At 42.2% G+C, this 14,758-nt stretch overlaps 1 protein-coding gene across 9 annotated transcripts in view; it reads left to right on the top strand.

The window, feature by feature from the left end:
- The first annotated feature begins 375 nt into the window (after positions 1-375).
- Positions 376-14,758, top strand: part of GRHL1 (grainyhead like transcription factor 1) — a 47,042-nt gene continuing 32,659 nt past the window's right edge. For 3 of the 9 annotated variants that reach the window (XM_005576580.3, XM_005576579.4, XM_074012374.1), the window contains exons 1-8: positions 376-533; positions 3,573-3,759; positions 7,505-7,575; positions 9,760-10,150; positions 11,185-11,261; positions 12,626-12,782; positions 12,975-13,086; positions 14,346-14,440. In XM_005576580.3, the coding sequence (XP_005576637.3) occupies positions 514-533; positions 3,573-3,759; positions 7,505-7,575; positions 9,760-10,150; positions 11,185-11,261; positions 12,626-12,782; positions 12,975-13,086; positions 14,346-14,440 (1,110 nt within the window). In that variant the 5' untranslated portion in view covers positions 376-513. Of the gene's footprint in view, positions 534-911; positions 1,147-1,578; positions 3,760-7,504; positions 7,576-9,759; positions 10,151-11,184; positions 11,262-12,625; positions 12,783-12,974; positions 13,087-14,345; positions 14,441-14,758 lie in introns of those variants that run through there. The other 6 variants (XM_074012373.1, XM_074012371.1, XM_045369810.2 and 3 more) reach the window with 5 other exon arrangements.

Here is a 14,758-nt window from a genome sequence, read left to right as displayed (position 1 = left end):
ACGGCCCAGGCTCGTCGCGGAGGGGATGGCCGGGGACGCCGGGGGCGGCGGCCCGGCGCGAGCGGGAGCGCTCTAGGTGCGTGCGGAGGTCGGCGGGTGCGCGCCACAGCCGCCGCGCTCCCTCTCCAGTCAGGGCAGGCGCGTAAGACCGCGAGCCGGGCGCGCAGTCCCGGGCGCAACCTCGCGGAACGCGCGGCCCTTGCCCCCAGCCCGCGCCGCTCGACCCCGTCAGCCCCGCCCCAGCGCCCCCTCTCTGACCAATCAGGAGGCGCGGCCGGCCTCCCAGCCCCGAGGCCCCACCCCCAGCCGGCGCATCGCCAGCCAATGAGCGGCCGAGCCCGGCGCCCAGTGCGCGCAGCCCGCGCGGAGCCGCTCAGAGCGAGAAAAGCGAACCCAACCCGTCGGGGCCGCCGCTCCGGACCCGCAGCCACCGCCGCCTCCTCCCCCCGGATCGGGTGTACTGTCCCAACCCGAAAGTCCAGTTCTGCGGCCCGGCAGCGGCGAGCGGGCGCGATGACACAGGAGTACGACAAGTGAGTGAGGCGCGGGAGTCCGGCCGCCGCGGGGGGGCCGCGCTGAGGGGCCGCACCTGCAGCGAGCGAGCCGGGCGCAGACCCGAGGCCTCGCGGGCGGGCGGGCGCCAGGCACGGGCCGGGGGCCGGGGGCCGCTGTCCACTCCACGCCGCCACGGCCTCTGCCCCTTAGCCCTGCCCGGCTCTTTGTTCGGTCGGAGCGTCGGGAGGAGAGACCCCGTCCTCGGGGAAACTCGACACCGGAGGGGCCGCCCTCCTCGCCTCCTCCCCGGCCAGGTGGGGCCCACTCGGGCGCGCACCTTGGGCTCGGGGTCCCCGGTGCGGTCAGGTGCGGCGCGAGGTCGGGGCGCCGCCAACGCCCCCGGGCCTCTCCACCCCAGTCTCCTGCCCGGTCGGCCTCGGGAGCCCGGTGGGGAGCTCGCCGCGTCGGGACAGGTGGACTTCTCCAGGTAATCTGTGGTCTCAGGCTCGTCACTCGGCGACCTGCTGGAACTTCCAAAACAGAAATGTAGGGGAAGGTTGAAGTGCCCCGATGTCCAGGCGTTTACTTTTCACTGGCTGGCGGTATGAGTGGGAAAACGGCTGTAGGAGTTTGCCACTTGCATCATTGATGGTAATTACAGATTACCGTGTTTTTAGTGCTCGAGAGAATCAGGAGGATGAAACTTTGAAATCCGGGTGTTAAACGAGAAAGTACTGTACAAGCTAATATGCCTTTTAGGGTTTGTGATTTAAAAGCATATTTTGACAAATATAAGGTGGTAATGTAATAAAGCATGGGGGATTAACTGGGCGAGGGATATTTCTGTATTTGCAGCTTTTCTGAAAATATAAAGTTGTTCTAAAATTTTTAAAAACTTACTAAAGGAAAAAAAAAGGGAAATCGCACCAAGTCAGTCAGTATATTTCAGACCAGTAAGTTTAAGGCAGATAAGTCTGCCAGTTTCTTAGTTGTGAAGGATCGGTTTTTGTCAGTGTGTTCTTTTTCTGGATGAGATAGATATTTTGTATGCAGTATCTTAAATGGATTACTCTTGTGTTGTAGAATATGCGGTTAAATGATTGCCTGAAACATATTTCAGAAGTCTGAGAGATCGCTGACGCAAGGTTTAAGGCTCACCTGAAAGTAATGATGAGCCTTCAGCGACTGAAGCCTCCTTCTTGACTGTCATGAGGAAGTAGACAAAGGCAACTGGTTTTGTGTTTATTTCTTGACGTATAGTTTAGATAAGGCAAAATTTCCAAAGCTAACATTTTGGCCTTAGGCAGGCTTTGGAAATATGAAACAGCTTCAGGGCGATTCCAAACATAAAGCCATTTCTCTATTTTCTGTTGCTTGTACAAATTTGGGATGTGGGTGGGAGAAGGAGGAAGTTGAAAACTAGCATTAAGGGAATTGAACAGCCAAGTGCTGTCATAGTCTTCTGGAGGTAGCTATTACGCTATTAATTATAGCTTAGCAATACACCAGTAAATCAGTCCATGGCACCACCCGTTCAGTAGCTGTTGTACTCTGGTACTGATGGCTCAGGGAATGCCACTTTGTATATTTCTTTATTTTCTTAAAAGTTGAGATTTGCGTAAGCAATCTCCGTTTTTAGACAAATGATCTGCTCGCTTTGAATAGCCTTTTAGGTTTGTTTTGTGTTAAAATAGTATACCACCTCAAGACTTCCTTACCAAATGTAAGATTTATGCCATGAGTGAGTAAAAACATTGGCTTTCAAATAACACTTCATTTTAACTGAGGACACTTTGTTGGATTTTTCCCCCTTTTTTGAAGGTGTTCTCCTTTTTCTAAATCTATCTGTTTTTAAAGGCCTTGGGTGATTCCCAAACCCTAACCTTTGTTGATTACTTGAAAAGATAATCAGTCTTTCTACATTCACATTTAAAATAGGTAGGTCACCTTTAGGCCATTTACATATTTCATTTGTGTGTTGCAATGAGAGCCAGTCCTTCAATTTGCTTGTTAGAATAGTAATAATTCAGAGAAGTTCCAAACATTTAAAATTTATTTTTCTCCTTGAAAATAAACTGCTTTGTTTTGCTAGAGTCAGTGTTCCATTTTTTCTCTTTATTGACTTATTAAATAGTACCAACTGAACAGTTGTTGAGACTGTTTACATTTCAGGTTTTTGGAATTAGTAATGTTTGCTTTAATCTTTTAAATTAAATCTTCTATAAGGTTTCACTAAGATCGCCATTGATTTTCTTGGATTTTTCCCACCAAACTACAGTGTTAAAATGAAACAGTTCTTGTGCAGTGTGTAAAACTAGTAAAGACTTTTTAAAAGCCAGATTTTCCCACCTATTTTTTTTTAAATCTTTTTGTTCAGTGGCTTCATTTATTGTTGGAGATTCTTAAGTGTTTATCTCTAAGATAAACAGTTAACTCCCATGCCAGAAAATTATGCCTCTTTATTGATTTACAGTCCCCTTTGGCCACATTCCATGCTCAATCTGCTGGTAATCAGTAGAATATTCTGGCTTTCTCATATACCCCCGAGGATTGCGTGAAGTATCCCTTTTTCTTTCTGCTGCTTCTCCCCTCCCCACTGTGTTCAGGTAGGAATTTTTAAGGCATGGCAGCCACAGTAGAAAGAGGAATAACGTAGCAGTGTGATGAACGGCACACGCTCTTCTCAAGAGGGGACCGTCCTGATTGTTGTTGGAAGAGAACAGATATTCTCTTTTCCTTATTGTGTCCTCCTGTTTGTTTATGGAAAGTATTTGAATAGCGTGGCATTTTCTCAGGGATGGTTTTGTTTTGCTTTTTTGCCAAATTGTGTATCCTGGGTTCCATGTGTAAGTGAACTGCCAGTTCTCTGGCTGCCTAGACACTTTATGTCTTACTGTGGGACCCACTGGTCTGCACTTAGGTGGTTTGTCTTCTGGTCTTGTCTTAATTTAACTTCCTAGGGTCGTTGATGAAACAATAGGCTGTTTTATAGGAATGTCAAGGAATTGGTAGCTTATGATGCCTTGCAGTAGAAAAGTATGTGTTTTTTTGTTTTTGTTTTTTTAATTTCTCTGAAGCAAACGGCCAGTGTTGGTTCTTCAGAATGAAGCACTTTATCCACAGCGGCGGTCCTACACTAGTGAGGATGAGGCCTGGAAATCCTTCCTGGAAAACCCTCTCACTGCAGCCACCAAAGCGATGATGAGCATCAATGGAGACGAAGACAGCGCTGCTGCGCTGGGCCTGCTCTATGACTACTACAAGGTGAGTTTGCCTGCCTTTAAAACCCTTAACAGCAGTCTCCAATGCACTTGATTCAGCAGCATATAAAACAGTCATTTGCTGGTAGAATGCCATGCAAGTTGCTTCTGTAGTGACTATAAATAGTTTAATGAGTACTTTGACTTACTGTGGTTCAAAGCTAAAAATCTGTGATTGTAGAATCAAAGGGTTGTTTTTAAAACATGCAAAGCAGTCAGCTGCTGTGGCTGTATCCAGAAGGTGAAACCACCATAAAAGAGGATGCTAGATGTGCCTTCTTGGGTTTGAGCATCTCACTGAAGGTGGTTCTTAGTGCCATGGAAAGTGGGCAGGGCTCATTTACCTTTCACCTTTATTCCTGTGTAGTCAAGATGATTTCCTTTCCCGAAATGATACTACAGAGCCTTTGAAACCATATTCTCTAGTCTAGGACTGTCTAGTTCCAAGATCAGGATATGTTTTGTTGCCTGTTTCTAGAGATTTGGAGTAGTCTTAATTCAATATAATCTATACTCTGCATGGAATTTTACATGGTTTTCATTATCTGGAAATGACACTACTGATCTGTGTCATCATCATCATTGCCCTGATAACACTAGCTGTCACTGTTACGCTAGACATGTTACCAGCCTGTGTGCGACTTCACACTCAGAGGTCATAGCTAGGATGTGTGTATCTGGGGCCCTAGTCTGGTTCATGGCCGAGGCCACTGTCTTTCTAATGCAGGGTGCATACCGCTTTTCTTCTGGATTCACCTCTCCATTCTTCCTTCTGACCAGGAACACACATTTGGGGGTGGCTACGTCTTTAGGGTGCTACTTAAAACAGCAGACTACGTTGAAGCACAGCTTTGCCATGGGGCCTTTGTCTCATTGTCACTCTGTGTGACTAACTTGTGTAATCATTGTGTTGTCATCAGTACCTGTATGAAAACAGGATCTGTTTGGGATTACCAGAAGTTTCTGAATGACAAGCGTCTTCTCATGAATATAGTGTATATTTTTTACAGTTTATTTTTGCTATATTTTTGTTTTAAAAACTTTCAAACCTACATAAAACTTAAGAGGATAATTAATTCTCGAATACCTTTACCCAGAATTGCCAGTTGCTGGCCATTGGCTACATTCTGGCACTGTATTCTTTCCTTAATATAAGAAATACAGAGGTGAAAGAAGCCTAGGAGATAGTTTTATTATTAAAATTAGGGTGATTAGCCTGAGCAACATGACGAGACCCTGTCTCTACTCAAAAATAAATAAATACATACATACAGAAATTCGCTGGTTAATACACGCATGCCTGTAGTCTCAGCTACTTAGGAGACTGAGGTGGGAGGATCACTTAAGCCTGGGAGTTGGAGGCTACAGTGAGCTGAGATCATGCCATACCCCTACACTCCAGACTGGGTGACAGAGACAGACCCTATCTCAAAAAAAAAAAAAAAAAAAAAAAAAATTAGGGTGATTATTTCCTAGTATGGGGCCATGTGTCTAACTAAGTTGGAGCTAGGGATTGAGATAAGCTCTTTTTTCTTTGAATATGAACAGAAACTTGTGTAATAACTAATGATGCTAGAAGAAACCCTTACCAGGGAAACATAGCCATGAAGAGTTCCTTTGAAGTGGAAATTATTATATATCTGTTCTTATAGCTTGTTTTATTGACTTACAATAAATTACGTTTCTAAAACATTTATTATGAAGTTACACATTTTTAACTGAAACTTTTGAGAATGGGAGAAACTTGTTGGTACAAGTTTCGTGCCAGAAAGACCAGTGTAATAACACTAGGTATACTACTCCTGTGTCTCATAAGCAAATAAATCCTCACATCTGTCTGTGAAGGGTGACAATTTTAGTGGTCTTATTTGTCAGACTTCTTGTGATAGGTGTAAATTTATTTTCTCTTCTTCTTCTTCTTCTTTTTAATTTTTCATTTAGTAGTAGTATTATTTTTAGCAGCAGAGTCTCACTCTTACCCAGGCTGGAGTGTAATGGTGCAGTCATAGCTTGCTGCAACCTCAACCTCCTGAGGTTGAGTGATTCTCCTGCCTCAGCTTCTTGAGTAACTAGGACTACAGGTCATGCCTGGCTAATTTTAAAATTTTTTGTAGAGACGGAGTCTCACTATTTTGCCCAGGCTGGTCTCAAATTCCTGGCCTCAGGTAATCTTCCTGCCTTAGCCTCCCAAAGTGTTAGGATTACAGACGTAAGCCACTGTGCCTGGCCTATTTTCTTTTTTAAATAAACTAAATTGTTTGTTTCAGGTCTTTGGTTGTAAGCATCAGTCATTATTACATAATAATTTTGATAAAGTTTGAAAAGCATATTGTTAATACATGAAGCAGTGGTTTTTTTGTTTGTTTGTTTGTTTTTGGTTTTTTTGTTTTTTATGTGGAGTCTCGCTCTGTTGCCCAGGCTGAAGTACAGTGGCACAATCTCAACTCACTGCAACCTCCGCCTCCTGGGTTCAAGCGATTCTCTTGCCTCAACCTCCTGCCTACAGGAGGCTGTAGCTGGGACTACAGGCATGCACCACCATGCCCAGCTAATTTTTTGTATTTTTAATAGAGACGGGGTTTCACCGTGTTGGCCAGGATGGTCTTGATCTCTTGACCTCGTGATCCGCCCGCCTCGGCCTCCCAAAGTGCTGGGATTACATGTGTGAGCCACCGCGCCCGGCCAGCAGTATTTTGTCTTTAATGGTGAAAACAAGAATGCAGGAATAGAATTTTCATGCTGAAAGCCATTTTTAAGCACCTTAGCCATTTTGGAGCGTGCAGTGGTGTAAAATCTCAGTTGAGTTATTTCTACAGGACACTAACGTTTGCCTGCTTTTCACTTCCCTTGCAAAGAAAAGAACCAAAAAAGGAACAGAACACTGAGTTAGACTTGTCCTTTGGGTGATGGATGTATGAATCCCAGCATATCTGAAGACAGTGATCATATGAAGCCCTCATTTGGATCTTAGAAGAAATGAACGGTTAACATGGCTGTTCCTTCTGCTTTTGCATTTGATCTGAATGGAGAGTAGTAGGAAAGAGCACTGAGAAAGTTGGAAGAGCTCTGTTGTGTTTTCAGTAGCTTCTTCTCTAATGTTGTGTAGATAAACCAGTAAAACCAGGGCGGAAGTATTTCTTTTTTTCTTTTTGTTTTTGAGTCAGGAAGGGTCTTGCTCTGTCGCCCAGGCCGGAGTGCAGTGGCACAATCTGCTCTCTGTAACCTCTGCCTCCGGGCTGAAGCGATCTCCTCACCACAGTCTCTCTTGTGTAGCTGAGACTCTAGGCACATGCCACCACGCCCGGCTAATTTTTAATTTTTTTTTTTGTAGAAATGAGTTTCACTATATTACCCAGGCTGGTCTCAAACTCCTGGGCTCAAACAGTCCTCCCACCTTGGCCTCCCGAAGTGGCTGGGATTACAGATATGAGCCACCAGCTTCGGCCAGTGGAGGTATTTCTTTTAAGAGATGAGACCCAAACTCCATGACAGAATAAATGTATCATGCCCTGAGTTTATTTGGCAACTCAATAACAGTTACTTTTTACATATCAACCAGTGACTAGATTTTAAGCTCATTGAGGGCAGATACTGTCTTTTTCTTCGTGTGTCCCCATAGCCTGGTGTTTGTTAGGCAACCAGTAGGTAAATGAATGATTGAATTGACTGAAAAATAAAAGGCTGTATCTTTGGGTAAACTGCACTTCACTGAATAAGAGCCAAATTATTTTCATGTGTGCTAATATCAGGTTCCAAGAGAGAGAAGGTCATCAACAGCAAAGCCAGAGGTGGAGCACCCCGAACCAGATCACAGCAAAAGGTAACGTTCAGTGCATAACAGCGTAAAGAGTGCAGGGGAAAATGCCACGTTTCTGTAACAGCAAAATGGGAGTTTGTTTAAATGAACAACAACTAGTGGAAGAGATAGGTAAGCTGGACTCTTACTATCTAAATTCAGATTTCATCACTGATTTGCCTCTGTTGCTCTGAAAAGTTCCTTTTTTCTTTGGGCACAGTAGTTGCCTTTTCTAGGATGAAAGCACTAACTTTCTCCTCCTCCAAAGGGATAGTTTTAGTAATAACAAGTATTTGCTTATTTGTTTTTGAGGTTTTCTTTAGGAGATGTGGCAGTGGTCCATTAAAAAAATTAAGTATCAATTGACTCTTGAACAGCTGCCTAAGTAAAATTGAATAAAGCAAGTTAAATTGTATTCAAATTCCTGTTGAAATTATTTGTGAAATATTTTAGATTAAAACTTTCAGAAAATTTAATTAATGTTTGTCTTTGTAGCCATGAAAAACTTTAAAAAGACACCTTTTAAATTGCCTGTGTTTTATTATCAGTCAAGGAATAAAACATATTTAAAGGAAGAATGATCATCACCCAGTATCCCATTATCCTGATGATTGCTTTATTCTTTGTTTTGGTGTGCATGCAAATTTTATGTAGCGGTGGTTTTGTTCACAGATAGGATTTGGTGGTATACTTTCTTCTTCTTAGTTTGTTTCATAAACATTTTCTCTGTGTTTTAATCTTCATAATTATCCTTTGGAAGAGGACTTGTGACTTTTTTACTTTTCATTATGGGCATTTTCAAACATAATAAAAATAGAGAAATAGTATAAGCCCACATGTATCCATTACCAGCTTCAACAGTTATCAACACAATTCTTCGTTTGATGTATTCTTCCCGCTTCTTCAACTTTGAGATTAATTCATGTTTTTATTTTATTTATTTTTGCTGGAACATTCTGAAGCAAACTCTAAATATCCTTATAATTGCCGCTAAACCTAGTTTTCACTATTTTGAAGCCTTAAGGAGCAACTTTCTAGATTTTTTTCCATTTTAGGATAAATTCCTGGGAGTGAATTTATGGTTCAGGGTTCAAACAGTTTTGTTGATCTTGAAATGTACAGAATTCCCCATTTGCCTGTTTCTTAAAGCTTCAGCCTGTAAGATTTCTGGGGGCTTTGAAAATTCATTCATTTTACCCACTGGAAATCATCTTGTATTGCTCAAATTATTTATCAAACCAAAATTTAATTTTATAAAAAGCAGATGTGTCTACTGATATAATGTAACAATAGGTTTTCTTGGGTGAAAGAGAAAGCCAGGCCGGGTGCGGTGGCTCACGCCTATAATCCCAGCATTTTGGGAGGCTGAGGCAGGTGGATCACCTTAGGTCAGGAGTTCGAGACCAGCCTGGCAAACATGGTGAAACCTAGTCTCTACTAAAAATACAAAAATGAGCCGAATGTGGTGGTACGTGCCTGTAATCCCAGCTACTTGCGAGGCTGAGGCAGAAGAACCGCTTGAACCCGGGAGGTGGAGGTTGTAGTGAGCCAAAATCATGCCATTGCACACCAGCCTGGGCCACAAGGGCAAGACTCTGTCTCAAAAAGAAAGAAAAAAAAATAAGGAGAAAGCCAAATATCATAGGTGGTTGGAAAAGTGGTGACCAAGTAATAATGGCTCATACTTCTTGAAGACTGTATGTCAGGCCTTATTATACGCATTTTAGTGTATCATCTCATCTCAACCTGATGAGAATGCACGCCATTATTGTCCCCATTTTACAGATGAGGATTCAGTTACTAAAAGATGAAGTAACTTGCTCAGGTGACACAGAACTTGAACCCAGGCAATTTGACCCTGGCGTCTATGCTGTAACCCCAGTTGATCAGATCACATAGCTTCAGATTTCTAGTAAAACATAGTAATTTTTTTTTAGGATTATGGAAAGTAAAGCTTGTTAGAGGAGAGCTCTGAATACTTAGTATTTCAAATGAAATTTTACTTAATATGTTGGATTTTATTTGACCGATAACCAGAAAGCCTTTTCCCCTTTATCTAGTAATGGGTAGTTTTGATGTTTTCTGTTTATTCCCTGTCAAGTGTATTGTTATTGCACAGGACCCAGCAGCTCAGTGCCATTAGGAAAATAAAAATTGTCAAAGAACTACATCAACATCGAGTTTGAAAGCAGTTTTCTTTTCTTAAAGAAACAGCATACCAATTGTGACAGAGCAGCCCCTCATTTCTGCTGGAGAAAACAGAGTGCAAGTACTGAAAAATGTGCCGTTTAACATTGTCCTTCCCCATGGCAACCAGCTGGGCATTGATAAGAGAGGCCATCTGACAGCTCCAGATACAACAGTCACTGTCTCCATAGCAACGATGCCTACCCACTCCATCAAGACAGAAACCCAGCCGCATGGCTTTGCTGTGGGAATCCCCCCAGCGGTGTATCATCCTGAGCCCACTGAGCGGGTGGTGGTTTTCGATCGGAATCTCAGTACTGACCAGTTCAGCTCTGGTGCTCAAGCCCCAAATGCTCAAAGGCGAACTCCAGACTCGACCTTCTCAGAGACCTTCAAGGAAGGCGTTCAGGAGGTACAGGAAACAAACATCTTCCTAAGACGCCTGTGTGTTTGTATAAGTATTGGGTTCCACCTTTTCCTTGTTATGTAAGCGTGAAACTCGGCCTGAAATGAATGGATTAGGAATAAAAGATTTTTTTTTTTTTTTTAAGAGAAAAGGCCGATGGGTATAATTTGGAAGCTAAACCTATAAAACCAGAAGTTGTTGTCAAGGGTGCATGGCTAATCTTACCAGCAGCTGAGTTAACAATTATGATTTCAGCTAAGTGATTTGCTGGAGAAAGAGAAAGAGAACCCCATACATAATCTTCTGTTGACCATAGGTAGATTCTCATAGTCTGTTTTCAGCACTTCTCCCAGTGCCAAACAAGCTCCCTGGAACTGGTCTTAATATAAAATGAGTTATTCTGTCTTTGCTTGATGTTTCTTGGTTGGTAATGTAGTCAGGGAGAGCACAAATGCATTGTGTGAAGTTTACAGATTAATTCCAAATAGTTCTGGGGGTTCTATGGTGATGAATACCTCACTCAGCTAAAAGTTAGGGACTGAAGGTGTTAGAAACCATACTTAATGACTCGGTGAGGTAAAGAGCATCCATCTCTGTATGTGGAGTTGGGGCAGAATGTTAGCCTTTCCCAAGAAAATGCACCACGTCTCTTCAGCTGTGGTGTGAACTTGATGCTGTGTCTTAACTTGATATAATGATAGGGTGACTCTTTAAAGTCATGACATTTTGGTTGCAGATCCTAGTGTTTGAACAGAGTTGGGATGTGTGTGAAAGACAGAAAAGGGGGTCGTGAGTCAGAAGCACTTAGTGGGGATACCTACACGGCTTGTTGTCATTTACTTGAGTGGCATATAAAAGTGGATATTTTCTCTGTTTTAATTTTTTTAATATTTGTAGCTTCAAAATTTTTATTCAAAAATAAATATGGAAAGGATAGTGGGTTGCTGTAAGCCACATACTTTTATGCGGTACCAGAGCTTGGTCTTTAGTAACCATGATAACCAGTTAAATAGTTGTGGCTTATCACATTGATATTTCAGGTTTTCTTCCCCTCGGATCTCAGTCTGCGGATGCCTGGCATGAATTCAGAGGACTATGTTTTTGACAGTGTTTCTGGGTAATAGATGTCTTTTAATTTGATTTTTAATTTGCAGCTTTTATAACTTACTCCTTTCACATTAACTTGATAAATCAAAGGTGGCTTTAGCAGGCTTTCCCCTTATCTTACTACTTTTACTGTGGTATAGTCTTGGGTAGAGGACATCTGCTTCAGTGCTTTTAATTTTGAACTCTTTAAACTATGTTTCAAGTTTCCTTAATTCTTGGTGTTGGTGCTTTTTCTTTCTTTTGGTTTCTTTATGTGATGGTAGTAGAATGGAATCTAATAGGAGAGATGACGGGATTAAATTAGGTCTCTGAGGTCCTTTCTGTTGCCAAAAATATATAATTAGATGAGAATTTAGGAAGAATATCAAGTGATAAAAAAGTGATAAAAGCTTGTTTTTTTTTTTATCAGCCTCACTAACGATAAAATAAATGAAGTCAACTTTTTTCTGAGCTGACAACTTTCTGTTGACCTCACAAAATCGTATCTCTGGCAATATGAATATTTTCCAAGTTAATTAGGAACTCATATTTTGTTTTATGTGTTTTTTACATGTGTTATATTTTATGGTTTTAAAAGTGTCTAAGATTTTATGGGAATTGAGACTTCCCTTAGAGATCTGCCTCAAGATGCAGGAGTCACAAACGGAAATGCCTTTAGGGTTTGGGATAGGGGTCAGCTAACTTTTTCTGTAAAGAGTCAGAGAGTAAATATTTCAGGCTTTGTGGGCCATACAACCTCTGTATGTTTTCGCAACTACCCTGGTCTGCTGCTGTGCAAAAGCAGCCATAGGTAATATGTAAACAAATGATGTGGCTATGTGCTAATAAAACTTTATTTACAAAAATAGGTGTAATCTGCTGAGCCGTGGCCTGGGAAGGTTCTTAAATAACTTTAGGGGCACATATAAGTGGTAGTGTTAGGTAATAGGTAATGTCGAGAATTGGGGAGTGCCTGCTATTAAAGACATTTAAATTACAAGTAGAAACAACAAAACAGTGCTATATAGGCCAAAAGGAATGTAGTCAAAGGAACACCAGCCACCTGTCTGAAACCTCTGCTGGAGAAATACCAGATTGGCAGCGTGTCTTGTGAGAAGTTCCTTCCAAAGTCCTTTCCACCTATTAGTATCTTTAATATCTCGAGCCCTCGAACTCAGGATGTCCGATTGCTAACATCCATCACATCATAGAATTTTTAATCGGCAACAATTTGTACTTCCACATCTGAGAGACTTGAGAATTTTCAGCTGCTGAGTACTTTTGTTTCAGATTTTCTTTATCATGAAAAAGATAGCAAACGTTATTTGTAATATGATGTATAGCAAACTTCCACGAGAGTAGATTTAGAGACCTGTGACTTTTTTTGTCCTTTAGGAACAACTTTGAATATACCCTAGAAGCTTCAAAATCACTTCGACAGAAGCCGGGAGATAGTACCATGACATACCTGAACAAAGGCCAGTTCTATCCTATCACCTTAAAGGAGGTGAGCAGCAATGAAGGAATCCATCATCCCATCAGCAAAGTTCGAGTAAGTTCTGATCTTAGTCCTGTTCTCTAGGAAAGCTAGTCAGAGTCTAACATTTCCAGGTCTGAAGCAGCTCTGAATGACTGCCTGAAATTGCAGCTTTAAGCCTTCACTGTAAAATATAATATTAAATGCGTTTTCCAAGACATACTCATCCTTCAGTATCTTTATGTTGTAATGCATTCTCTTTCACAGAGTGTGATCATGGTGGTTTTTGCTGAAGACAAAAGCAGAGAAGATCAGTTAAGGCATTGGAAGTACTGGCACTCCCGGCAGCACACTGCTAAACAAAGATGCATTGACATAGGTAAGCAGCTCAAGAGCCCGCTCTTATTCCCAGAGGTACAGCCATCCAGTTTCTAAATCCAGTTATTTTTGGCAGTGATCAGCTTCCTGCCGAAAGCATTTGAATTTTTATGCCAGCTACTGATCTGTTCCAAACACTGTCCTCGGCCTCCTGGAACCAGTGCACTCACCATTCCTCCCATGCAGTAATGGGACATGTGCCCACGTGGTGGCTTTCCACAGGACACTAGGGCCAGAAGCCATGTAGCTGGCTAACCTGAGAATGTCCCCACTTTTCTGTCTGCAATTGCTTTAAGGGGTAATATCTTCTTTAATAGATTCTGATTATTATTTGGACATGATGGAGATAGAGGAAAAAAACAAGTAAAAGAAAATAAGTAAAAAAAGATACTGCTGCTGTGCGGTTGCCTAACAGTCTTCCCTAGATATGCTAAACTGTGTAACTAACCTCTCTGTGAGCTGTAGTGGCAAACCTGTGCAAGTTCGTATTTACTGAAGTAGCGTTACACAGACCTCTATCCTTGCCATGTATGTTATTTTCATGTAAAACCATTGTCTGTATCACAGATGGCTGTTAATATTAGTGTTACTTTTTTCCTTTACCTTTTGTAATGCTCTTGTTGCCTTTTCAGGAGAATGAGAACTCAGTTCTAATCTTGGTTCTACAGAGTAGTTTTGTGACCTTGGGACTGTTATTTAAACTTTTTAGACCTAAATTTCCTAATTGTGACATAATGAGATTGAATTAAATATGTCTAAGCTTGCCTCTATTACAAAAACTCTGTGATGCTTTTTCTTCATATTTTCAACTTCTTCTAACCAAACAAAATGTTAAGTTGTCCATAGGTGATAATGTTAAAAAATAGATCTTGGCCAGGCGCGGTGGCTCAAGCCTGTAATCCCAGCACTTTGGGAGGCCGAGACGGGTGGATCACGAGGTCAAGAGATCGAGACCATCCTGGCAAACACGGTGAAACCCCGTCTCTACTAAAAAATACCAAAACAACTAGCTGGGCGAGGTGGCGGGCGCCTGTAGTCCCAGCTACTCGGGAGGCTGAGGCAGGAGAATGGCCTAAACCCGGTAGACGGAGCTTGCAGTGAGCCGAGATCTGGCCACTGCACTCCAGCCTGGGCAACAGAGCAAGACTCCGTCTCAAAAAAAAAAAAAAAAAAAAAAAAGATCTTATTTTGAACTGCTGGGATCCCATGTTGAAACTGAAACTCATGAGTTTTCATTTTCTCTTCCCCTGCTTCCTATAGCTGACTATAAAGAAAGCTTCAACACTATCAGTAACATCGAGGAGATTGCATATAACGCCATTTCCTTCACGTGGGACATCAACGATGAAGCAAAGGTGGGTGGTGAGGTCTGGGCGCCTTATGTCCAGCCATTTGAGAATGGGAGGAGTTTAATGATTTGACAACTGATTTTTTTTTTTTCCCACAGTTTTATGTGTTTTCATTCTCAGGTGTTATGAAACTATCCTCTCCCCTTTCTATTCTCCCCTCCTCCAAAACAGATCATTTTTGTTGCCATCCTTTGCGTGGAGTCCACTGTGTGAAACATTGCGATTAAGTTGCAGTCTGCCACTCCTGCCTGTTCAGCCTTGAGTCTGACTCCCCATTCACTTTGCCTCATTTCCTCATTTGCACAGTGGAGGTGCTTTCTGTCT

This window comes from Macaca fascicularis, chromosome 13 (genome assembly GCF_037993035.2).
Source record: "Macaca fascicularis isolate 582-1 chromosome 13, T2T-MFA8v1.1".
NCBI classification, from domain to species: domain Eukaryota; kingdom Metazoa; phylum Chordata; class Mammalia; order Primates; family Cercopithecidae; genus Macaca; species Macaca fascicularis.
Note: the sequence above shows the minus strand (reverse complement) of the source record. Positions and strands in the feature narration are given on the sequence as shown.